The sequence below is a fragment of the Enoplosus armatus genome, chromosome 20, assembly GCF_043641665.1.
Source record: "Enoplosus armatus isolate fEnoArm2 chromosome 20, fEnoArm2.hap1, whole genome shotgun sequence".
Taxonomy (NCBI): domain Eukaryota; kingdom Metazoa; phylum Chordata; class Actinopteri; order Centrarchiformes; family Enoplosidae; genus Enoplosus; species Enoplosus armatus.
The window spans coordinates 14,926,929-14,954,340 of NC_092199.1; the positions used below are offsets into that span (position 1 = coordinate 14,926,929).

The window sequence follows — 27,412 nt, forward strand, 5'->3', positions numbered from 1 at the left end:
AATTTGAGCCAAGATCCTTCAGTTTTCTTAATACTCTGACAATGACAGACAACAGGGAGCTTTTCCTCTTAACCTTTTCCAAATTAAATAATACCGTCAAAAGAGAGGAGAACTATCCAGAACTTCTGAAAAAGCTCAAATTAAACAGATATGTGAAATAGATGAAATATAAACTAAATCATAAAACAGCTTTTGAGCATTTTTGTAGAAACAGCATTCGATATTTGAGAGTCGGCATTGCAAGGAGACTCAGTGTCAACTTCCATGTGTGCTACCAACTACAGCACCTCATGCTGTATATCCTGTGAACAGTGATACAAGTCATTTTTAGCCATCTGCAGTTAGCGTTTTAAGCCACCTGTCACGTAGCAAAATTCATTTGGCAGGCCCCATCCTGCTGTTAAGTATATCGTCCACGCTCACGAGGCTAACTAGCCTCCACTCAGAAAGTAGTAGCTAGTTAGCCTTGTTTGCTAACTTTACCACTGATTCTCGCTATTGGCAGCTTCCAAACATTATGGTGATGCCATGACCGAGTCATGGAGTAACCCCCCCCCCCCCAAGTCAAAACAAACGCAGAGTGTAAATACACCGATGTCTTAGCAAAAAGTGTCTCATTTGTAACTCTGAAGATGGAGATCATTTCACACTGTATATGAGTCATTACATTTCAAACACCTGCTCATTTGGAATGGTCATTATGTGACACTGGTGGTGGCTAACATGCCTAAAGTGCCTATTGGGTGAGGGTGTGGGGGGGGGGCTTGTTTGATGTTTGATTAGCATGTTGCGGTGCTGTGGCGGCAGGCTGGGGCCAGCGTGTTGCTTGCTGATCAAAGCCCCAGAAGTGGAGGAGGAGTGAAGGAGGAGGAGGGGGGTGAGGGGGGCGAGGGAGGGTGGGAAGCGATGGATTCTGCACGGGGCTGAGATAACACGCAGAACTCAGTGGGAGAAACTCCCATCCTCCCTCCGCTCCTACTTACTCACCCCTGACATGGCAGAAATGTGCAGATAAAAGAGACTTCTGAAGTGGGAACGCGGGAGGGAAAGGGAGTTGATGTAGGAAGGACAGAAAAAAAAGCTGTGCTCTTAGCTATTACAGTCAGCATTATGGGCTGTCAGTCAAATGCAATGATAAGAAGAGGGCTCAGTCTTTTCCTGCACACTTAACACAAAAAAAAACATTTAAAAAGTGCTGTGAAGTTGCTTATTTTTAATATTTAATTTAATTTTAAAATACACAACTTCATTTATCCTAACTGTCGCAGAAGGAAACAGCACATTTCCTGAACACTGTGCACCCAGAACCTCTGAATATGCAAAAATGCCCATATCATAGAAAAAGGAACTTGCAAAACTGAGCACAGGGCAAAGAGGTGGAGTTATGGAGATGAGCGGAGGTGTGAACACTACCTCGACTCTGGAGGGAAGAGGTAGAGCGACCAGGTGTCTCGCTGTCGACACCACTCTGGCTGTTTCTTCTCCAGCCAGCGGAACAGTCTGGCAAAACGACCCTGGAGGGAGCAAGAGGTGCACAGCGCATTCATTATTCATATGTTCACAATTTCCTGTTGCATATTGTGAGCCACAATTATTCTCCACAGAGTTAAGTTTTTGAATTTGTTTGTTCTGGCAAAGCTGTTTCAAGGTTTTGCAAAAAAAGGGCCACCCACAAACAAACAGGCTTTAGCCTGATACAGTATGCAAATATGCATAGCCGAGATTATGTATTGTTTAAATGATTATACGAATGCCCCTAAACTAAAGAATAATCTTTAATAATATAAGACAGAGTTGCCCTCTTTCCTGCCTCCGTTTCACATTGGCCATAGAGCCCTTGGAGAAAGAATTGGAAAAGATACAAACAGACATTAACCACAACCCTTACCATCATTTATAGAACTAATCCTGATTCTAAACCCTAGAAACGATTTCCTTGTCTTTAACATGCTTTGGAGGAAATTTTCGTTCATGAGGACAAAAGTACAAGAACGAGCGAACATGCACACAGACTGACCACGATGGCCTCCTCTTCTGCATTTTCATCTTCGGTGTTGTCCTCCAGAGAGACATGTGTGGGGCCCAGGGCGGGCAGAGAGCCCTTCCCATTGCAGTCGCTGTGCTCTGGGGGCCGTAGGTGGTCTAGGGAGGGGGGCCTGGAGCTATGCATACTGGCTGAGCGGTACAGGTAGGGCACCTACACAGGGGGAGGACAGGAGGCAGTTACACTTCTAATGTCAATGTCATTGTGTCATTATCTTCAGTGCTTTGTGTGGCACGTTTACATTTCTGGTACACAAAGGTTTGTTTACTGCTACTATGAGTGTGTTATCCTCCTCCCTGTGTTGCCTTGTGTGGTTGTCTTCTCTTTGGCTTTGTAACGAGTACAAACATGCTGGAAGCGTTGTGTTGGGCTGAAAGAACGGCACACTGTTTTGGTCCTTCCCTCGCGTGTCCCTGAGCGCTGAGTGAATGCAGGTCTCCATTCCCGCCAAAGACGACAGCAGGTAAGTTCCCTTATTAACATTCCATCAGCCAGGGAGGAGTGTTTATGCGCTAAAGACCCCTCCTCTAATCTTTTGTTTTGGAAGGAAAACGTTGACTTTCTATGAGTACACGAATAAATAACACAGCCATTAGCATCCTACTGCCAGATATGACCCAGTGGTGCACAATGCAAAGCACAGCCCTTCAGTAATAGCCATTTTGAGTCAAGTCATGGTCCTCTAACGGAGGACAATAACCGATCTATCTATCTGTCTGAGTGAGTTCATTATGGCATCTTCTGCTTAGAGCTATGACTAGGAATAACACTCCAGTAAGTGCATCTACAAGATGCCATAAAAACCTAACAATATCATTTTAAGATGTTCACTAAAAGTTGCTATTCTCAAGCGAGCAGGACTTGCAGTTTGTGGAGATTGTGGTATTTCTATACTTCCCCAAGTGCTCCAAGTCAAATGTCATACAGCACTCTAGAGATTAATCAGAGGTGGACACTGATAGATGCACATCATCTACCTGCAGAAGAGCATCAGGGGGCAAATCCATGGAGCTCCGGGTCTCCACTGACTCCATCCTCCGGTGTCGGGGCCCTCTCTGCGACTGGGACATGGAGTCCGTCCTGGCCAGAGAGGCGTCATCTTCCTCCATCAAGCCACCTCCTCCTTCTCCTCCGCCTTCCCCGTCTTCTGAGCTGGAGCCACCCTCCCCGGAGAGAAGCGACCGTCGCTCCCCGGACTGCTTCTTCTGGCGTTTGAGCGACGGGGCACGGCCCAGGCTGTTCCAGCTGGACCGGCGGCTGGTCCAGCCGCTGCCGGAGCTCCACGGGGCGCAGGGGGAAGAGCTCCGGGCACTGGTCTGGAGCAGGGGCACGGCCAGGAGGTCAAGAGGAGGACAGATTGATGAAAAGCAGGAGAGAGAAAAAGCATGTTAAAGCATGGGTCTTGCATCTCGGTACTCTGGCGATGTTCATGCAAACAAAGCAAGATTAATTGGTTTGACTCGGCTTGACGTGAGCTGAATTGAATAGAGATTCACGCTGACAGGCAGACAGGAGCAGATGCAGAGATGTGGGCTTATTTTCTCAGGTCTTTATCCCGATCACCAGTTTGTCAAATAAAAAGTGGCAGTGGCAGCAGTAAGTAGAGTGTCGGACCAGGCACGCCACATTCATCATCATCAATCATCATGACCTCCACACATCAGCAGGACACATAGAATGAATTCAGAGAGACACTCGGGGGAATGCCGGGTGGCGGTGGCACTTATCCCCGAACACATGTATTAATGTCGGCCTTCTGACATCCTGGAACAGGCTTATTACACTTGAAAACGGCCACATGCTTCTGGTGTGCGCGAGGATAATAATAAATATACGAACCGGTGATTTGTCATAGCAGGCCGGGTCTATGGAGACGTTGCTGCCGCGGCGGGACTCGTAGCCCAGGATGGGGTCCCCTCCGACGGGCAACTTGGGTACGGGCATGGGGGTGGCAGCCGTGTGGGTAATTAGAGGTGGAGTCAAGCTGGTCTTCAGGTCCACATGACCATTTACGGGCACTACTAGTAAGGGAACATGATGACCAGGGTTTAATAAAGTAAAGAATAGAGGAGAGAATGAATGATATTGATGGATTAAAGAGGGTGGTGTTAAAAAGGAAGTGACAGAGGTGAGTGATAGAGGGGAACAAAAAAAAAAAAAAAGTTGATGAAAAGAGCATCGTAGAGGTGAATGAAAGTGCTAAATTGAATAAACACAGGAAGAGGTGGCGCATGGGGAGGAGTGCCACAGGGGTACACCCTCAGTAACGCAGCACAGCATACTTAAAAATGGATGCCTCACGCTGTTATTGAGCAACATGAATATTTCAGCGCGGCGTTAATCTTATGGGATGCGTGGGAGAGGATATTATGTTTGGCAGCAACACAAATACATGACATGCGGAGGGGAATGCAACTTTAATAACGTTAATTCCTCCATCTTCCAACCTTTATCCGAGGCCTAGAAGATGTATATTAGGCTCTTCCAGCTATGTAAGCAGTTTTATACAGAGCATCTGAAGGGGCTGGAGGGGAGATGATACCGTACGTCTGGGAGTTGTACTCCATACAGTAGTGTTTCCATTGGGCTTCTCAGCCTGCGCGAGCCGTAATTAGAGGGGATGGGAACTGGCGTACGAGGAATTATGGATGAAGCTGCTGCACTGGCTTGATGCTGTGCAGGGAGACAGCCAGGCACGAGCCCCACTGAGTGTGGTCGGGAAACCAACGGGGAAAAGACTGAGAGCGGGAGGCCACAGACATGGAACAGGTGGGGGGATGTTTGTAAAGGGTATACTTTAAATGCCTTTGGCCTAACCTGCTGTTGTATCACAAGCTTTCACATACATTTTGTAAGAAACACAACACAGTATGCAATCTGCAGGGATCTAGCGAAGATTAGGGAGGGAAAATGCCAGCAGTTAAGTGTGCAAACACAGACGGTACAAGTGTTCAATCCTTTGTACTCCTCTTGTAGCATCGCTGATTCAAGCAGAGTGTGTTGTCTGTGTACATATGTGCTGTTTATGTGTGTGCCTCACCTGCAGAGGCTGACAAATCCTTCTTGCTGCCGTTAACATCCTCCATACTTCGTGCACAGGAATCGATCTCCGAACCCGATTTAGAAGCATCGCCCTTGACACACAAAAGCACACAAAAAGTGTTAAGAGGGAATACACCTGTGAAAATCTCTGTTTCTCAGTAGAGTTAACAGAAAACAGGTGGGTTGAAGTTGCCTCTAAACACAGATCCCTGCTTAGCTGCATCTTCCAGTCCCAGTGTCATGTCAGTCCTTGTTCAGATCTGGCCTTGGATCAGTCGCTATAGAGGCAACCTCCCTCTTGTAAGCGGGACAGGTGAGGGTCAAAGGGCACGGAGAGAGGGTGAGAACTATTAACCGTGTTAAATGTTGTCATGCAAGGAGAGTGAGGGAAACCACACTGAAACCTTTCAGAGAGAACCTGGCCCGTATATTGAGTTTGGCCGTGTGGCAATTCTTTTTACTTGCCGTGGCCCGTAAACAGCTACAAAAGAGATTCAGTGTGGTTGCTAGATCTACAGTTCTCACACGTACACACCAAACACACAACACTTCGCCGTGGTGTCAGGCAATCTGTAAATCAGCAGCCCAGTTTGACTTTTGTCGGAGCAGCAGAACTGTTTGCGCCTTGTTTTGTTCTCTATCATTGTTCCAGACAGCGATGTCAAAATGAGCCTTTCTCACTATCTCCCATTTGCGCATCGTTCTACTCCTCCTTGCTATCTCGCCCAGATGTTTCTCAAGCTCTTAATTACTCATTACTTATTTCGAGCCTCTGCTTCACACTCCTCCCTTCAACGCGCAAATCCCGCTGCAGTGAACCTCAGAGTTCTTGCTCGTATTTGTTGCGCTATGCCAGAGCTCGCAGACTCCATTAATGTGTGCCAGGGTGCCAGGTGGATGCTGGATTAATAGAATGCCGACCCAGTGAGTCAGACCTCTGTGGTAGCAAAGTGAATAAACTGTGTGCAGAGAGGCCTCAGGACCTTATCACCATGCACCTCCTTTTAAGCTAACAAATTACTTTCTTGATCCTTCCCATGAGTGTGGAGTGTGAGAGAAAGACAAAGTGGGTGTGGGTATACTGCATATTTGTTTACTGCTGGCGTGTTGGGGATGGCTATCTTCGAGACACCTATCTGCATTTTTCCCCCTTGTAGTTAAAGCCACTATGTCTGACTGATTTCCTCCAAGGTCAAATCTGTTCATTTGTCCGATACTTTGGTTCACGACCAAAATCTGCTTCAGTTGTGCTTAGTGCCTTTTTTAATTCGAAAAATAATGCTAATTAGAAAAATGGTAACATGGTGAACATTATACCTGCTAAACATCAGCATTTTCATATTGTCATTGTGAGCATGTTAGCATGCTGTCAGCATTTAGCTCAAAGCACCATTGTGCATCGGTACAGCTTTACAGAGCTGCTAGCATGGCTGTAAACTCTTTGTTTTTTGTTTCTTAATGAATGATTATTAAACAATTTTCAAAATGGTTGACAATTAACTTTCTGTCAATTGCCTTATCGATTGACTGACTAGTTTATTCAGCACAAATCAGAATTTCTATTTAGCCTTTGAACTGCCTTTGACTAAGCACTTCTAGATATACCATATATCAGACATTATTTTTTATTATAGTAATAAATATCATCATTATGTAGTCTCATTCTATTTTAGAAAATAATAGCTATATGTTTAGCTTGGTTTAGTTCAGTTTTCATTATTTTAGCGGTTTGTCATGAGTATCTCCTTGTACATTTGTTCTTGGCACAGTGTGTGCGTACATCGAGAGCTACTGAAAGTTGGAGTTAAATTTGTCACCCTTAAAATACCTGGCCAATAACGCTGATTCTGATTCTGTGTGAGTAGTATGAAGACAATCAGGGCTAATTTGCATTAGCTATATTTTATAATATAATAATAATAAAAATAATGTGTTTGGGCATTAGGACTATACTGCAGTAAAAAGGTTCACACATCCGCCGTCACACTGACATACTGCTAACCAAACACACAGCCCACACCGCCAACAATTTATCACCAGACATAAAAATAAAAAAAATGTTTTAACCACAGCAGTGGCCCCTCTCCCACAGGGCTCATCAACCCACACGCAATCACTCAGAAAGGACAGCTGTGATAGGACAAACCCAGTGGAGCATCAGCACTAAGCATTGTGGGTGCTCAACCTTATCTCCTCTCCCTCTTTCTCAGGTTGGGGGGGGGGGGGGGGGGGGGGGGCAGTCGTGTTTTTGGTCTTGGTTCTGGTTCCTGCTGAGCGCCTGTACCTGCATGTGTCTGACATAGGCTGCTGTGGTTCTCCATGCTAAGGCCTGCTGCATATAATGGACGCGTCGAACAGTGCAACGTAAAGGTGAATTTTAGAAGCAGTGTGACTGCATGTAAATTCAACGTAAGGACGCAAACAGGCATGCATGTACACAAATCATTATAATAATGGCATCCTCTCCATTAGAACACCTTCCCTGCGGGGCCGTTACATGAAAACTACTGCTGTGTCTAAAAGCGCACATTCCTTTTAGGTAGCCATCTCATATACACTGCTTCAGCTTCGCAATGATTTTCTTATCTTGTATGGGAGAAGTGTCAAGAGCTTAACTTTGCCAGTAGAAGCCAATTATAGCTTATGATTCCCCCATACCTGTAGGACTAACACTTTGGTACATGAAACTAGCAAAATGTCAGACAAAATTAGATTTTTATACAAATGTTTAGCAAAATCACATGGATCTTTAATGGTGTGCAGCTCTTTTGGCTCGGTATCTTGGCTGTCCTAAATTCATTATTCCTGTAAGGAAATATTGTGTAGGACTCCAAAGGCTGTATAAGAAAAATAAGTGCTATGACGAACTTGATAAGAGTACTGGACTCCAGTCTTTCTCCAGTCTGATCCAGTAGTTTAAATTGTACAATTGTGACTGATGGTGTCAAAAGATCGAGCTGACCTAAGATCTGCTCTGCCCTAATCCTCTGATTGTCAGGAGGGCACAGTGCAATTTGCTGCTGGGGTGAAGAGCTAAAGTTGGTGAAACTACCTCAGACTGCGAGGCAGAGATTAATCCTGCTCAGACCTGCCAAATTCCCTCCTCTTTCTCTGTGTTGCTGTTCTCTGTGTCTTTCTTTTCTCTCTTTTTTACCCTTTCTAGTACATTATGTACAACTTCTTCACGGGCAGACATTTATTCGTATCTCAGCTGCCAGAAAACAAATCCGCCTAAAACATGATCCAGCCAGAGTGAATTTAAAAAACTTCCCTGCCCAAAAAAAGAAGACATTACATTTTTTTAATATCCAGATTAAGGCATCTCGGGAGGAGCAGGAATTAAATACGACTGATGGGAGGAGCAATCAACAGGGAAGTCTTTGCACTTTTTGGTTTTAATAGATGTTCACTGGATTATATGAGTGGGAATGAGGAGTGGGAATCACCAGAGGCCCCACGATACGATATTATGTCAATACTTAAGTCACCATACGATGATATTGCGATTTTAAGTATTTTGCGATATGCTGAGTATTGCGATATCTTGCGATTTATTACCTTTTATCAACTGCAAATTATGTCCCCAAAGGACGTCTTTGTCAACATCTGGTTTATCTAATAAGATAAGTTTTCAGTCTGTTCATCAGTCATTGTATTGCAGCAAAATGGGATTGTCAAGCAGACAGACTGACCAACACTGTCATTGATGGTGCACGCACCTGACAAACTGAACTTAACTGAATGCAAATGTGTGTGGACGGCTGTGCTATTACAGGTATTTTGATGCAACTTGTACAAAAAGTTATGCAGCACCTTCAGCAACTTTGTATTTGCAATATTAATAATTTATAAGATCGATACTTGGTGTTTGCAAAATATCACAATACTCTGCTGTATCAATCCCCCCACCCCTAGTTGGTGTTGAGTATACTGTTGGTTTATGGTCAATTCAGCCAAGATCGGTGAGTAGAAGGAAGTGTTCTCACCAAGCATTAGACAATGGAGGTTTCACTGGAGAAAGGGAAGGTGGAAATGATAACTTTGGAGCAGAGGAGGGGAGGGGGGCTGGACTCGAGGGAAATCCCTGGTCCCGAAATAGCTGGGTGGTTTGGATAGCATGTTTACACTCTGCCACCCCAATTTGGGCATGGCGGTGGGAGCAGGAGATGGGCCAGACCAGGCCTGTTGCTGATAGCCAGACAATAATAGACACCAGAGGCACACAGGGGGATCTCAATCACATCGCTTCAAAAAGGGTGTAAATGGGGGATGGAGGGTGGATGTTGATAGGAGGTAATTGTGTGTCTATCTGTGTGTGTCCACCAAAATTGTATCCTACCACAGGTGCATTTGAGACTCATCAGCCCAGAATTGGATCTGGAATTACCTGCGACGTAGTAGCAAACCGCTAAACTAACTCCAAGGCATTAATGACAGCCACAGTATACAGGTGTGGAAGTCCAGGGATGCAAATATTTAACGACATAATTTCATCAAATTGCAGTTTTCCATTTGACCTGATGGTGGTGCTAGAGGACATGAATGTCTGTACCAAATATCATGGCAATCCGTCCAATAGTTGTTGAGATATTTCAGTCCGAACGACACTGTCATCCATAGAGCCAGGACGCTAGCTAAAAAATGCATAGTTGCTGCTATAATTGAAATGAAAACTACCCAGTATAGCATAATGCTACCATCATGATAATGAAATTAAATGATAAATTGACTTTTCGTTTTCTTTTTTTAAATTGGCAGATAATACATAACCTAAACTGAGAATAAAATGGAAATTTAATTTTAGTCATTTTAATATTGGCATCTCTGGACTTCCACAGAGGGCTAGTAAATAAAATGCATGTTAAGTATACAGTGTACGGACAGTTATAAGAGGCAACACAGGTGAATAAAACTACAGCAACAGATTTATTAGACCAGCCAGCAGACTCCACTCAAAACACAATTTGAAGCTCAGGTGCCCAGTTGGTCGCTGCATTTCAAGAAGATTAGAAAAAAAACCCAATTCACATTTGCCCATTGGAAAACTGAATCAGTTCTGGATAGTATTCAACGGTGTAAAATTAGAGGACACGAGGACAAGTCTTACAGCCATCTCTTTTTCAAAGTCCTCATTTCACAGAGTGTACTGGCCGTGCCTTAAGAGCCTGAGTCATGCAAACACAGTTGATCTACCCCTTCGCTTTATTAGCTCTCATCCTCTAGTCCGGCTGGATTTAGCTGGCTGTGGCGGGGCCTTCCAAAAAGCCGCCACAGCCCCCCCCCCCCCCCCCCCCCCCCCTTCTCTTCATCTCCATCCAGCCAGATAAAACAGGGAGAGGGGAAGATTTTTTGGCAGCGCCGGTGCGGCGTTCTTACCCCGAGGCTGGAAAGAAAAAAGAGAAGGGTGGAGGGCTGGTGGGAGGTGAGCACTCAATCTGAGGTTTGATGTGGAGTCTGCTTTTAAAAAGGACATGAAGAGAAAGAAAACACACACAAACACACACACACAGCAAAGTGATGCAAGTGTTTAAGCACTTCGTTGACTCCCCTAAACTCCTCTGAACAGTCACTCACCGCCCCGGTTAGTTTCAGCAGCTGGGGCATCATGCAAGAAGCAGGTTAGAGGACTTTTAGATAATGTGGCACATTCTCTGGCAGCCATGTTGGAGGTCCTGTGCTTTTGGCAACACAGGTGACAAACTGCATTTCTGCCATTTGGTATTCTGTTGCTTCCCTTGCTCCCTTAGTTTTTTTTTCTGGGTTGTTACAGTAAGTTCACTCAAATTTCAAAAATACCCAAGATACATTTCCTTTGACCCCTAGTGGTATTGAGCCATGATGGTTCAACAGAGGCTTTGAGATTTAATTTGCTGAGACTTGTACCGTCACCCCAGTACAGAGGAAGTGAACAGAATTTCCATTTGTGGTGCAAGAATTGAAACATGCAATTGCAATGTCTCTTTCCAAAGATATTCTATTCGTCAGAGTAATCCACAGACCTTGCTGTGAACAGCTCTAATTATTTTTCAATCTGTGGTTTGAGCCAGTCTACGGATTTGGTTCATCAACGTTGTTTCTGTGAAATCACGTCTTTTTCATCTGTTTGCTAAGACGGATGGCTCTAAATACGACGACACCTTTGAGCCTGGAGAAGAAGCCGGTGGTTGACCCAGACTCAAAAAGTGGACTGACTTAAACTGCTGAACATATTGTCAGGTTTCTACAGAGGGTAATCTTTAGCTTCTGGTTGCTGTTAGCGGGACGCTCAAACTATTTTAAGGTCCGTGGATTGTAGTTGTAGCTGACTCGTCATACATTGTTATGTACACAGGCTTGTAACTTTGCCTTTTTTTCATCAAAGAATGAGATATTTTTTAACACAGTTACTCATCTTTTGTACTGATGATTGAATGTCCATTCAAGCTTTGGAAAATTCAAGCCACCTGATTCTGTCGATGAAGAAAATTAACTTCCCACTTCAGTACACTATTGAATTGGGTTAGCAGCGAGACATTCAGCAGAAAATATCTCAAAACCTCTGTGAATAAAATTTAAATCTGCATGGCTCGATATCACTAATGGCAAGTTAGAAAAGACAGTAGATCATTTTTTGTCATTTGGGTAGAGTGGCCCTTTAAGACACTAGCTGCTAGCATAAGCTTGAAATGTATTATCTACATTAGTGTGTTTGATAAATGACAAAGCTGTTAATCAGCCAAAATGATAATGAGAAGAATATAACCTCCAAGCTGTGGCTGTTGAGAGATCTGACACATAACTGTAAAGCCTCCATAGGGAAGGTGAGGAGAACGGGTGGAGAGGGAGGGCAGAGGGGAGGATGAAGGAGGGCGGTTAGTCAATTAAATGGGAGGGGGGGGGGGGCAGCGCTGCAGTGCTTTACATACCCCTGAGTCTACAGGCAGCTGAATTAGGCTCAGCTGGGCATGCAAGTCCTCCCGCTTGTTCACTTCCTACAGTGGAAGTGATATCGGTGCAGCCGGACAGGAGAGGGAGGCGCACACAGGAAAAGAGGCACAGAGGTGAGAGGTGGACCCACAGCAGTAAGACAAGAGCAAAAGGAGAGAGTTAAAAGGAGATTCAGCCTGTCGTAACATTTTGACTTTTACCATGCAAACAGAGCATATCAAAGCAACTGTCCTGGATCACAGTGTGCAGCCATGTGCTGCACATGTGTACTTCAGCAACTCAGGAGCATCAGGACAGCAAGGAGTAGAGGTGAAGAGCACAGCCATGTTTTACCCTCCAGTTGGTCCGTTGATGTTTTGTATGGAAACCATTCGGGCAGGCAGCAGTAATGGAAATGATCTCGACATATGCATTTAATGACACTGCAGTACAGCAATGCATCGTTCAGGACATATTGTGCACGGAAGCATTCCTCTGCAGCTTGTCAAGCACTGTACTGTAGGTGTGCTTTGGTGTGAATTGTGCACGTTTGCATATGTGTGAAATGTATGTTTCTTGTCACAGTGAGAGGTGTGATAAAAAAAAAAAAAAGAAGAAGAACAGCTAATGCTGTTAATAGCTCTCCATAAAGACACAGATCGGTCTGGTTGCACTCTCTGTAGCGAATATTGGATTCTGCCACATGGACACACTGTCACAAGCTGACAGAGAGACACAGTGAGAGAGAGCGATGGATAATAGGAAAGTATGGAGGAGATGAGGAGGATGGAGGAGGAGTTAAATCAAGAAAATAAAAGAGGACTGAAGAAACACCTCCGTAAGATGATTTCCCCTCTGCTTTAATGTCCAAAGCAATATGGACATTAGAAGTAATACACTTTTCTTTTTTTTTTCGTGCGTGGCTGTTGTGTGTCTTCGCTCCACATCCGTACTTCTCTCCTGGCTTAGCTCACGTCGTTCAAGCGCCCGTTACCTAGCAACCCTGACGCAGGGAAAGTTCGGCCGACTAAAAATAAACTTAGTGTTTGCAGAAAAGGATGTTAAGTTGAAAAAAAAGGAGAGGGAGAATTAAGCCGACAGCTATGTGATGATACAGGAAAGCAGAGGGGGAGAACACAACGAGCCAACAGACCTTAGGGGGTTCTACAGTGGGTTGTGTGTGTGTGTGTGTGTGTGTGTGCATGTGAGAGAGAGTGTGTATGTGTGTGTTTTTGAAGATTTCTCTCGCTTTCCTCCCATATCTCTCAACAGAGTCAAGTCAAACTTGAACAAAGACAAAAGACACTGAAAACTTAAACTTGAATTCTTCTCAATTTTTTAGTGTAAGCTAAAATGATACTGCAGGAATTGTGTCCACATAGCATTAGCGATCAGCTGTTAGCATTAGCTGTCAACTGTTAGCAGTCTCAACATTTGGGAGGACCAATTGTGACGTTAAACTTGCAATAACTGACTTGGGGGCAGCAAAAACAAGCTGTGAAGACAGCATTAGCATATTATCACCTTTTAAATTGCTGTGGCAAACTTGTGTTAGCAAGCTAGCCTCTGTACACATCCAGATTTGCAGATTTAGAGCAACATTAGCATTCATTTGAAGTTGTGTTTCTGTCCACCTGACAAAGTAAGTCCTGTATTCACTCTCCTTTTAGGGCGTTTTTAGTCTTCACCAACTCCTGAGGGAAATGCCTATCTCTTTAGCTGCTAAACGGTCCGCTATATTCACCAGCTAGGGTTTAATTTATTTTGTCTGCCACTTGGTGCTGGGCAGGTAGTGTACAGTGGATTTTTTGGGGGCTTTTGTGCTGAAAACAGCAGCCTGCTGCAGCTGAAAACGGCGCGATGAAATAGATAGATAAGGGTGAACCAAAAACAGCAAAGTTGCAGCCCGGAAAAACCAAAACAATGAGCTGAAAGAAGCTAAAAAGCTCTGTGGAGCTGAGGGGAACTCCAGCGTCGGGTAATAAGTCATCACTATCAATGACACTCTCTTTAAACACACAACTAGTCATGTGATCTATTGCTAATACAAAAATATTGATTATAGTCGCTTGTTTGTTTAGTTTGCACTTCACAGGGAAAGCTAGTTAACCTAGCTTGCTTTAGTTTCCCTCCACACAGATACTGAACCAATCGAATTACAGTACCGGTATCATCAGTCGGTGCCAAAAATCCGCGCTCCCAGAACACTGATGAAAGGGGATACCAGGGATATATATACTGATTCTTAGCAAAACCTCATTTTAATTTCAGTTTGACTTTAAGAAGTCAACAGAAATGCATTAATTACAGTCTTGGCCTTGTAAAGCCTTCATCTTAAGCAGCTTTGGTCAGTGTCTCCCACTTCCTATGGGAATCCATTCACCATAGTCATGCGCTTGATATTTGTACAGTAGATAAGCGGGAGGAGCCCATTCCAATTAATCCATTTTTTATGAGGCTGTCAACCTCTCTCTCTCTCTCTCTGCCACCCGTCGTCTGTTCTCTCGCTCCTCATCCGATGAGCAAAAGAGCGTCTGTGATCAAAGCAAAGGTGCTGTCACCCCTTAAAGAAAGAGAGTGTGGGAGACAAGTGGACAGCTGAAGAAAGGCTGAACACTCGTGTGATTTACTCTCTCATTTCATCTCACCCTCTATTCCTTTCTCTCAGTCGCTCTGTCTGTCTCAAATGAAGTATGTTGTGGAGTATGCTCCAAATGGGCCGGCTGAAAAGTGAAGAGAGGCCGCTAAATGAGTTTCAACCTGTAGACACGAAAATGTTCCTGTTTTTCCCCAGCTGCTGTCTCTAAACAAAAACAGCCACCTTAATCCACCTTCTTCACTGTCTTTTTGCTGTCCCTGGCTCTTTTCTGTCTGAGAGACGGCTCGCACACATGGTACGGCGGTGGATAACATATCACTTTTGTTTTATGACATTTTGAGAGTTGCACTAAAGAGGGGAAAGATCAGGGGGTTGGGGGCATGAAAAGAAGGAATCCGAGCATGAGACTGATGAAACAAGGGGGATGCGCAGTCTAGTCTGGCAGACATAGTTTTCTTATGATGCACTTTATGGCATGACTGCATTGGCAAATAAGCAGAACAATAATGAGGATGACTGCTGAGATAGTGGGAAAGAGTGGGAGGAGAAGGGGCTGACAGCGAGATGAAGATGAAGAGGAGAGGAAAATGAAACGCTGCTGCTAGTGTGATTTCATGTCCTCGCGTAACCCGCTGCAGAGAGTGCAAGAAAAGGTATACGTTAATGCCTCCAACGTTAAGGAATTTCTCATGTGTGTGTGGGCGTGAACATCCCTCCATTAGTGTTATGTGTGCCTGCGCTGAAAAATAAGCACCTCATTGAGTAATTTAGCCTCATGTTTCAGTCTTGAAACCTAATTTTACAAAAAAAAAAAAAAAAAAAAAAAACTAGCAGGGCAGAAGAATGTTAAGAATATATTAACACCAGTTTCCAAAGCACTTTCACCCTGTACAGAAATGATTTGTGTTAAGACCTGGAAACAAGCCAGATCACTGTGCAAGATTCAACAAGTTGACCTGCAGTTAAAAGGAGATGAACAACCTCACTCCAATTAGAAAAAAAGATTTCTTTCATATGATTTTAGGGAAAGAGGATTTTAAGACTGAACTTCAGACAAAATAGCTCAATAATTGAATTGTAGTTTTGCATTAGTTAGCATTGTGCACGTGTGACCAACAACATTATACCTCAGTCTGGAAACCCTCGACCAAGATGGCCACCAGCAAGTTGAAGAGGACGTAGTTGCCAAAGGTCATGAGTGCGATGAAGTAGAGGGCCGCTACGGGAGTGGTGGAGGCCATGCCGTTATATAATACCTTGTTCCAGTCCTCCTGGGTTAGGATCTGCAGGAGAGGAAAAGGAATTTATGGGAAAAAGCACATCATTGCTCAGCAATTGTTCGACTAGTTCACTAGAATTTGTTTAATAATTGACCGTTCGCTACGCCTCGTCACCTTTAGACACTATTTCTACGCCTACTGAGCTTTCCGTTCTCACCAGGCACATGTGCCGTTTACATTGCTAACGGTGGTAGTTTTCCCTCTCCGAATTCTGGGTGCGTTTTCAAACAGCGGATTGTTTATCAGCTGAAATGACATCTACAGCTGGCAGATTTTATCAGCTGTAGTTAGCTAGCTAAGTTAAAGTTAGCGCCACGTGTTGGTTGAAAACGCTGTCTCCAGTTGACTTTTTTAATGTTTCCAGTTGACTCTTTTCTTTCAATGTGCACTGGATGGCTACGTACAAAGTGACCCGTACTAGGCAAAAAAGTTAGCATCTTCATCAGCTGATGATCCATGTAGAGGACATAACGCTACAGAAAGAATCTGCTTTGTTGTAATGCAGTGCAGTGGGTTAGATTACTATCGTAGGTAGTAATCTAGTTAGCTGGATATGCTAATGTTTGCAGTTTACTTCAAGCAGATAAGCACACTGTTTAATCCAATCCGTACACTTTTACTCTTGTGTTTTTGGTTTTTGACAAAGCCAAAATCCTAAATGCTGAGTATGGCTGTTACTGTACAGCCCCAAGCACACCGCTTCAACGTATGGAGAAATTCAAAGTTTGACAGGCTTGACGTGCCCAGTTAAAGTTGCCAAACGGCGATTGGGCGATCGCAGTTCAGGGAGACGGTTTGGCGGGGCATTGATTTTGTGATATTTCAGAGGCTGCGTGTTGATGAAGTGGAATTTCTAATAGGTATCTCTCTTGTATTTCTCTGTCAAAAACAGAAAATGTAACACATTCTGTGCACCACAAGCTTTCCATCTGAAAAGACACAACGCTGAAATCTAAAAACCGTCATGGCTATATGGACTGAGTCAGTGAAGCCTCCATGTGTAACATCATGACGACAGACAATGTCAGCACAATGTCCTGTAGAGCGAGACATGCTGACACATTACATCGTCCCGGATCAGATGTTCCACTGAATTATAAATGGTTACTATATTAAGGGTGATAAATACTATACAATAGGATATGTAGAGATGGTTGGACCCCACAGAGGGCCTTTGAGTTGATTCACTAATCCAAGGTGACATGATGCGAGAGGCAGACCTACTTAACCTATAACATACGTGGAAATGGAAATGAGATAAGTGGAAGAAAATGAGGGAGAGAGATAAAGGCCAGGCAGTTAGGGAGATAGTTAGAGGAGTGGGAGAGTGAAGAGGAATATTTGATTTGATATGTTTTATTTATTCAGGAGGAAATTGTCTTCTGCCTCTGAATGGGGACGGGTTCAGTCGGCACCAAAGAAGCAGGAAGATTCTAAGTCGGTTGCTGGAGGGCCCGTCAGCAGGTACAGTTTGATCACACCGGAAGTCCAAGCGTCCAGATGGTAGATGAGCTCGCGTACCTTTAGGTCATCCTGCTGCTATTTTTTTTATTATCTTAACAGACTGTGGAGCCAGGGATAAAGCTAATGCTAAATTGGCCATAACACAGTGAAATGTCAATATTTAACAGGGAAAAGGGGTTTACGCTCACCTGGAAGACAGTCACTATGGCCCAGAGGAGAGAGTCAAAGTTCTTCCTGTCTGGCAAAGTGTCTCCATCCCTCTCAGACCCAAACTTGCAGCCAAACAGATGCATCCCGAGGATACTGACACGGGAGGAGGGAGGAAACACAGGGGAGAAACAGGAAACACAGCGATAAATGTTTACACCAGGCCAACCCATTAGATACAGTACAAATAAATGGAAATTAACATGCTGAAAAGACTTGTTTGACATGTTTTTGACTGCACTATACTGATTATACCAGCTGCTTACTAAACAGCTGCGGCAGAACAAACTAAACATGATAAATAGCATAAATAGAAGTATTCACTGAACACTAGTTTTATGTCCTATTTATGTTCAGAAACAGTTACCAAGACAGGGAGTGGAAATGGGGTGCTTATGCCAGGTTAAGTTCAGCACCATGGAGAGCGCCACAAACCATGGCAATGACACAAGACACCCATTCAAGCAAAAGAAGATCACTGGCAATAGAAACAACTTACAGTTATTTCCACTACTTTGGAAGTTAAAGGAATAGTTCACTAATATCTGCTTTCTTTCAGAGGGTGACGGGCTCTACCAGCACCTCCACAGCTCACTAACTGACTCGTTGCATGTCATTTGTTTAATCTGCACACCAGCAGAACTGGGAAGACGACAATTTTGAGGTTTTGCGTGTGGTTTCCTGGCCAACAACAGTTCATCCGTCCACCCAGGTTGTTTCTGCAGCGTCTCCGCTGGTTGCCTGGAGACCTCGCTGTGATGACGATGCTCTGGGAAGCCCTTTGAGAAATAGTTAGAGAACGAAACTTCTCCTAAAACCACAAATTGTCGTTTTCACATATATGTTTGTGCACAGATTAAGAAACAGACTTTTGAACTCTGGTCAGAGGCAGGCTAGCTGTTTTCCCCTGTTTCCAATCTTTATGCTATGCTGCTTTAATTGGCTCCTGCCTCTAGTTCCATACTCAATGCACAGACATGAAAGTGCTGTCAATCCTCTAATCTAACTCACGGATTCAATTCAAAACTTTAAAGGAAAAGTTCACCATTTTGGAAAGTATTTGCATTCTTAACTAGATATCCACGTTGCCAAGTCTGGAGCACGACTGTAGACTTGGCAGCACGGATAGTTTCTGCAGTTTAACATGTAAAAAGGGGAGTTTGAGAGGAGAAAGGAAAAAGAAAGAAAGAGAATTCACCGCTACATACTAACTGGGGTGTTATTGTTGTTGTGAACCAGCGGTGAGTCTGCACTGCAGTCTGTCTCTTGTTCAGAAACACAGACGCTGAAGCTCGACTGGAGCTGAGGGATCAATGAACAGGCCTCTGCTGTGTCAACTTGGCAACTCTTCACTCAAATCAAAGGCTGTTTATCTATGCATATACAAGGCCCTTGGAAATATGCATGTGTGTGTGTGTGTGTGTACTGAAGTGCATGTCAGCACTCAGATATATGCATTCACATAAACACACATCCCAATAAGCTGCTGAGATGAAGCAGCTCAGAAACACACACACACACACACACACACACACACACACACACTGTTAACAATTTAACTGTTTCTCTCTTCAGTCTTTCAAGGTTTAGTGTGTTTAGTGTGTGTGTTTTGTGCTGATCAACGCTGATGATTGTGAGTAGAGATTTTTGCACCAATACAAGCGCAAATGGGTGGAAAAGCATGAAGTGTCACAGTGAGGTGTGGAGCTGCGTTTCGTCGAGTGCCTCCACTCATTCATTCATCAAGTTTTTCCTTAAATTTGTCACCAATCTGCATCTCACAAATGCAACTATGCTACCACCTGTTTATCTGATCACCTTTCTTTTATTTTTTATTTGGAAATAATAAAGTTTATTGATGGACATATTTCAAGCTTCATTTCAAACATTTAAAGGTCAAACCACATCCACACAGTCCTGACAAAGACGATTCAAGTTCCCTGCATATTTCCCCATCAGGTGTGTATCAGACAAGTGCGGAGAACCTCCACACATCTGATTTTGTTGAGCTCAGCCTCAGGCCTAACCAGGCAGAGAGAAGGGTTGCTAACGAACAGAGGGAATCACTTAGTCTTGTCATCCCATCGATGGATCTCATTCTTCCTGTCATGCGTCTGTCTGCTTCTCATGTTGAAGCCAATTTACTCTCATTCCACACCTTTGTGCGTTCAATCCCATCCACAAAATGTGTTTCATGGTCACTGATCCAACTCCCTTCACTTTACCTCGTCTGTTTTCTGTTTCTTTGATGTCGTTCTTCCATCAGCAACATGACAACGAGACATTTCCCCCATTTTTTTTTCCCCTACGATTGTAAGATCGCTACATTTTTTTGTTGTTGTTGCAGTGCCTACCTGAAGATGAAGATAAAGAGCATGAGCAGCATGCAGAAGGTGGCCACGTTGTCCATGGTCTTCATCAGCACCACCAGCTGCCTCTGCAGGGCCGGCATGAATCGGACCAGCTTCAGCACCCGCATCAGCCGGAAGGTCCGCAGCACCGACAGGCCGCCGCCCTGCTGACCCACGATCTCCCACACACTGCCCAAAGAGAAGAGAGACGGTGACCCTGATGAAGCGCGCCGGTCTGACCATTAACTTACACTTTGTGCCACAAGCGTTGGTGGAGTTTTGACCTCCATTAAAACTGTACGCTAATATTCCATATTTCATTTGAAGCCCATGCCTCAGGCACATTTGTGGATGTGTTTCCTGTATTGAGATCTCCTCCTCTAACTTTTACCTGCCAATTCAGGGAAATAGCAGTAACAGTAAAACACTTTGGACACGGAGAAGCCATTATTCTAGCGGTGCGTCCTCCTCATGTTTACTACAACAAGGCACCACCTCACTGCAAACTGCAGCATCGCTCTTAGAGACTGTTTATGGTGTGTCACCGCTCTATTTACTCCCTACATTGGAATGGAGGTATCACATTGTTTTTCATTGAGTTTGGGTCAAGTTCGTTACATGGGAAGCTAATGTGACCTTCAGGGTTCATTACATCTTATCTTTATCTTGTATAATGAATGACCATGGGGGCCGTTAGGGTTATGTGTTCCCAGTGGCAGAGAGCAGGAAGAAGAGGATCCCTGCATCATTTCAGGGCTCTGCAGCTCACCTGATGACCACGATGATGCCGTCGAAGATATTGTAGGGGTTCTTGATGTAGCCGAAGGGCCCGTAGACCAAAACCTTCAACAGCATCTCCAGAGAGAACAGGCTGGTGAACACAATGTTACTGATCTCCAACGCATTGGTCAACTCATCCGGCTGGAGACGGAGACACAGGGAGACACAGGGAGACACAGAGAGACAAAGAGAGACAAAGAGAGAGGGGAGCGGTTAATGCATGATTGTGGTTGTATTTGCCTTGTTTTTAGCTCGACTGGCAGCACCTTGAACTTCTTCCAACAGCATAGAACGTATAATCTGTAGCGACGATAAATGCTGAAAATCACCAGACTGAAGTAACTGCACCTGCTGTGTCATATGTGCACAAGGAAATATGCCAATGACTGAATTCAATTCAAATGTGACAAATCTGTCTTTTCACACTCAATACAATACAATACACACACACACACACACACACACATTCTCAACCTTTATCTCGCACCAGGACACACACACACACACACACACACACACACACACACACACACACACACACACACACACACACAGAGCACAATGCTGCTGCTGAATGTGTCTGCTCAAAGCTCATCAGAGAATTGGGCTGCCACTCACATCTAGATCAAACAACTGGTGTGTGTGTGTGTGTGTGTGTGTGTGTGTGTGTGTGTGTGTGTGAGAGAGAGAGCATTTGAGCGTGGGTGGATGTGTGCCAGAAAGAAAGAAAGAAAGAAAAGAAAAAAAGCAAAAACAGACTGTAGACAGACAAGAGAAAGAACACGAGCCAAAAGATAAAAGGCGCGGCACATCCAAATATGACACGGTATGTAAATCAGACATCTATAGCGGGTATCCGTAATTATCGGTGGGGAGAAAAGAGCCGGTGGGAATGCTGCTGTGTGTCTGTGCACTGTGCAACACCCCAGACGAGCTCCATGAGGCCTTTGATCTCCATGCAATAAACAGTTTACACAACTCAAACATGGTGTCATACACACACATGTTTCACTGACATGACACAGAGGATGGAAGGTGTTGATGGGCCTGATGTGTGTTTGCATGTTCTCCGTCACAAAAGTGCAAGCGGACGCGTGCACATGATGTGTGTGTGTGTGTGTGTGTGTGTGTGGCTGCCGATCTTACAGTCTCAATATCACTCTGTGTGTGTGTGTGTGTGAAGTGTGTATAAGTAGAGTTGTCATCCCAGCAGACACATTATCCTCAGGCTGAACCAGGAGGTAATGTAATATAATGTAAACACTGTGTGTGCCATTTAGCCTGTCCGGGTGGGCTGCTGCTAATCACTACGCACCATGACTGTTTGAGCAGCGACTGCTCGACACCAGCACGGACGCACAGAGAACACAGAGATCAGCATCACCAGTTGAACGGCAGCTCCTCGCTGCTGCATTACGGCACCGGTTTGTCTAGCGCACTTAAGCATCAGCGACACAGAGTCAGTCTGCTGTCATGAAATATTGTCGCTGGTGTTGCTACGCTGCTTTCAGGCCATATGGGAAAAGTGGTTGCTTCAGTATCCCTGCTTTAAAGCACTAAACATTTAAAATGCGATTAAAGCTAGGCTTTCATCTGGAACAGTAAATACTACGTGTAGACTCAAGCGTTTGGCAGTGGACCCCAATTTCTCTTTCAAAAAGGAATTATAGGACCTCTTTAAAGTTCTGCATTTGCTCACAAGTGGAGAGTTAGATGAGAGGATGGATATCACTCTCATGTCTGGCCATTAATTATAAAGCTAAAGCCTGCAGCTGGCTAGTTTACGTTAGCACTGTAGTCAGGCACTTAACCCCTAAACAAAAGAGATACGACGTGTTCATTATTGAGCTGGTAAGTGGATTTTGTTATAGTTGGACGGAGCCAGGCTAGCCGCTTCCCCCTGTTTCCGGTCTTTACGCTAAGCCAAGTTAACTGGCTGCTTGTGGTAGCTTCATAACTAACGGACAGATCTTCTCAGTAAACTCTCCGCCCCAAAGCAAATAAGCCTATTTCTCTGTAACTTCTCACTTTGGTTGAGTGATGTAGAGGAGTACTCACGCACATTTCAGATCACACCCAACCACACCCCCGTCAGTGAAGCTAGGTGTATCCGTCTTTGATTTCAGCTAAAATAATCAAACGAATCCTTTTACGTGACGGCAGCACGGCGGCAGAGAAACTACTTGCAGAACTTTTTTCTTGAAATTTTGTGGCTGAAACTTGAAATGGGTCATTCACTATGTGCATGTGTGCTCAGTGTGAGCGCAGTCAAAAGCAACCAGTGTCAACAGAAAACTTCAATGAGAGCATCTTGACAGCGCGCCTGAGCTTGAACAAGTCAACACTTACAAGTCATTGCTTAGTATTAAGTCATTACTCCCATAAGACCAGAATGCAACAGTGGGCCCTGAGGCGGAAAAGAGGGGCCAGCAACACCGAGGCCTAATATTGCAACATAATTGAGAGCCTGAAGCTTCAAACCTGAATTCCACTGGCTTATGATAAAAGTCCTCATACTGTACCCAAATATGTTGTAACTGCCTTCCAAAATGACCCACATGACCTTTACGAAAATGATCCATATGAGCGTTTTCTGATCTGCCGCCGCCATGGTTGAAGTTCCGCTAAATTTAGGTGTCTAAAAGTACTTGGGTAAGATCGAGTTCATGGTTAAAAGAACCCAGACGTGATGCAAGCAGCACTCTCCAGGGTCAAACTAAGACAACTTCTACACCCAGCTATCAGACCCCGACAGGGCTGGATTAACCCGCTAGGAGCCCCAGGGCAAACAGGAGCGTATTGACCTCCTGTTCAACTCACTCTGTGTACATTGTGTATGTAATGCCGGCCCTGCTGCACGGCCCTTACCTTTACTATTTATGTTGTGCTTTCATGGTAAATAATACCAAACAAACACGTTCTTTTTAAATTTTGTAGGCTTGGGATGAATAAAGTCATTGAATGTAACTGAAATGGATTAACTGTATGCAAACTAGTCCTAATCCGGCGTTGAACACAGACCTCTATGAGATGATATGCAGCACTATAACTACATTATGTCTCTCTTGTATTTGCTCCGGAGACAGGACAGTCATTTTTTGCTGCGACAAAAGGATGTCACTTGCCAGGAAAATGTAAAATGTAACGCAAACAATCAATGTTGTCATTTTTATGGCGAGGATATATCGGAAGTGCTGGAAGGCAACATTCAGTAGGTTGTAAAAACATAATGTTTTATTTATCCTCTAGTGTTTCAAGTGTTTAGGAAAAATGTTATTTCTGAGCCTGTTGATTTTTTTCTATGTAACTGACTCCTGGCCAATCGGGGGAGAGGGTATAAGCAGACCCACCTCTTGTATAACAGAGTTTTTTTTATGGGGCTGAATGAAACGAGTGGCACCCTACTCTTGCAACAGTGTCAGGGTTTCTTTTTAAAATAGTAATTCATGACATAATTCGAAATACCATCACTTATAACTAATTATTCCAAAAAAGGATACCTTTATTTTGCTATTTGCTTCATCATTCGTGGCTCTAGCTCTTTAGCATTAGCATCCAATATTCTTGTCATCCTTGTGTTCAGTAAATCAAAGAATATATCCGATGTTCATATTTCTTACTATTGCTCTTCTTAACCAGGCTGTTAGCTGAGGTGACAACGCCTGACAATGAGCAGAAATAATCGGCGAATCGGAGTGGTTGCCGCTTTTTTTGAACTGAACTTCACTGTGACTTGAAGAGGATCTGAAAAGTGATTACTTGCTTCCTGGGTTTGTGGCTGGAATAACATTCAGATGTCACACGTTTCATTTGACGGGATTGCTTCCACGTTACCACAGCGATGTCGAGGCTGTACAAGAGGGGGCTGCACTTGATAACTGTAGGCGCAAGGTGGCAGCAGAGCGCTTGAATCCTGACAAGTTTTTAGCATAAACCCCCTTGGAACACAATGTGGTCAGCAATGGCAAAGCGGCGCCATTCGTATCTCCTCTGGTTAACACAGCGGGAAGTGGAGAGCTGTAGAACCGGATGTATGTACAGTATGTAAAAAGACTTTTTATTTCGGCTGATATTTAACTTTAACTGAATAAACTAAAGTAAGATGTGTAATGTTAAGTCACTGTCTGACGCCACGAAACAGCCAGTCAGCACGTCCACGCACTTTTTATAACCTGTGATTTCATTGAATCAGAGTTCCGCTCTGTGAAACATGATGCCGAATGTATCAGAAGAACTGAGTGAACTGTGAAAACTCTGTTTGATATCAACTGGGTGAAAAATGAAAGCAATACTGGCGGGAAATGAATGATATGCAGTAGCAAATGACTGCGTGTGGCTCTCATCTGTGCAGCTGATCAGCTGAAGTGAATTGTATTTAATCACATTACTTGTTTCACATGTTGGCGTAAGCACCATCATGCAACACCAGTTAAATGGACAGTGTAAACTAATATGTACAGAGAAGGGGGGGTGAACCTCCCCCCGTCATTTGCCCGCAGCCTGCAGGGCAGCTCCTGCCAGGGAACCCCGCTTCCTGAAAAACAAGCTTTTCTCCGTTTCATCTCCCCCCTTTGTCATTGTGTGCGTCTCCTGTGTCTGTCTCTGGGTTCACAGACACAGATGAATCTGTTCGTTTGATCCCGCTGCTTTATTGTGTCCATTCATTTGTACACTGACGAGCGCGGCGGCGGCAAATCCTTCATACACGCAAACACACACACACACACACGCATTGTGTGATTTAAGAAAAGTTCAAAGGGTGAACAAATGCTGGGGCACTTAGATGTTTATGTGTTCTTTCAGATGAATGCCCTCACACACAGCTATGTAGACACACACACACACACACACTCATGTACAGTGTAATACCACAAATGCACAGAGGTGTACCCAAAGTTACACCAATAATCATCCACAGGCCACACACACCAACCCACACCGTGAGCTCCACTCCCACACTACCATGTACGCACACATACTGTTTGCACAAAGCTCTGCACAGACTCACACTTATAGCCAATGCGTGGAGACACACACATGCACACACGGCTTTATAATAGACGCAATTGATAAGCCAGAACAAGAAGTACAGTTTTTATGAGGTGAGACTTGGACTGCAGACATCTGGCCTTGAGACTGAGGTTCAGGTCATTATTTTTCCCCCACTGTTTCTGCTCTGCTATTGTTCCAGCCGGTATATTAGACATTCCTCAGACATCATGCAAGATTGCTGCAAGAGAACGAGACCATAAAAACCTTTTCTCACACACACAGGAACGCACACAGCAACGCGCAAGAGACACGGAGGTAGAAAACGTCAGCGTCACAGAAAGGTTCACGGCCGTTAGCTTATCAAACGGGAGGAATGTCTTAATTGACTAATGGCCACTGAGGTGTGCGCACCACCTAGGGGGAGATGAATGTGTCCATGTGCGCGAGTGTGTCAGTGAGAAAGACGCTCTTGTTTTTGTAATTGCTTCCTTCGATGGTTGTTTCCCGGGTAATGAGGCTGCAGGAGCGTTAGGAGGTAAAGTGCGTTAGATGAGGAATAGTGTAATCTGGTTAGCGCTAATGTAATGTCACCTAATCTGATGTGATCTAATCGAAACGGGATGCTCCGCTCCAGACTGTCAATGATGCAGCGCCATGTCTGGTGTGTGTGTGTGTGTGTGTGTGTGTGTGTGTGTGTTGGTGTAGTTTAATCAAGTGGTTTGCTTAGGCATGCTAGAGAAGAGGACATTTGAAGCGTGAAATGGAGAATGATACACTAACCATTATGGCTGGTTGGTCGTGATTTAATAATAATGATGAGGATCAGATGACTGAATGGTCTGAAAGTCTGCACCAACACCAGAGCATATTTGAAGGAAGAATAATGAGGAAATTTACTGTGGTTTTTGGATCTTTCCAAAGGCTACAGAAGCTGCAGGGGCTAGGTGTGCCCGGAGGTGCCCTGCAGTGCTACTCTGCATGGTCGAAGTCAATTTGCCGCCTAAGACTGAACTCAGCCCCTGTTAATAGTGAAGGAATAGTTTGACATTTTGGTAAATATGGTTCTCTGCTTTCTTGCCAAGAATCAGGCGATCAATACCACTCTCATCTCTGCACGGTAATTATGGAGCTACAGCCAGCAGCCGGTTAGCTTAGCTTAGCACGACGACAACATTTCTTGGCTAGCAGAGACTTGCTCCGGATTCAACAAACAAGAGCATGTCAGTTAGTCAGCTTTAGGTTCACTTTTAGGGCCCTTGCTGTTTTTTATTTACATACATTCGTTTTCTTCATGGTTATTTTAGCATATTTAGCACCGTACATAACTACCAAACTAGGAACAGTCATCAACTTTCGACTGCAAGAACTTCAAATGTCTAATGTTTATGACATATTATATTTAATTTGCAGATGATACAGGTTGAGGTTTATTCCAACAGAAACTTTAATAATCTGACAGCCTCGTGATTTGGATTGCTAGTTCAATTTGAGTAATGGAATTAATGATTCAATTAAATGTCTTATGCTAAATAAACTTTTGCTCAACGTTAAGAAAACTCATTTCATTTTACTTATTACAGGTTGTTCAGTTTAAACATTGTTATTTTAGACACACTCTGCCCTCTGTGTTTAATGGTTATTCTAGCTTGTTAACCACCACACAAAGAGTTGAACTTGATGGGAGAATGCGAAGGGGATAAAATGGTAGATTCAGAGCAGGAGCCAGGAGGGAGAACTCTAAAGCTTA

General features: G+C 44.1%; 1 protein-coding gene across 1 annotated transcript in view; it reads right to left on the minus strand.

The window, feature by feature from the left end:
• cacna1g (calcium channel, voltage-dependent, T type, alpha 1G subunit) overlaps positions 1-27,412 on the minus strand; it is a 218,334-nt gene that overhangs the window by 57,479 nt on the left and 133,443 nt on the right. The window contains exons 10-19 of the mRNA XM_070927129.1: positions 20,663-20,814; positions 19,897-20,082; positions 17,524-17,638; positions 15,719-15,874; positions 11,992-12,057; positions 5,085-5,178; positions 3,884-4,065; positions 3,022-3,360; positions 2,018-2,197; positions 1,414-1,514 (exon numbers count right to left, since the gene is read on the minus strand). Coding sequence (XP_070783230.1) covers positions 1,414-1,514; positions 2,018-2,197; positions 3,022-3,360; positions 3,884-4,065; positions 5,085-5,178; positions 11,992-12,057; positions 15,719-15,874; positions 17,524-17,638; positions 19,897-20,082; positions 20,663-20,814 — 1,571 coding nt within the window. The remainder of the gene's footprint in view (positions 1-1,413; positions 1,515-2,017; positions 2,198-3,021; positions 3,361-3,883; positions 4,066-5,084; positions 5,179-11,991; positions 12,058-15,718; positions 15,875-17,523; positions 17,639-19,896; positions 20,083-20,662; positions 20,815-27,412) is intronic.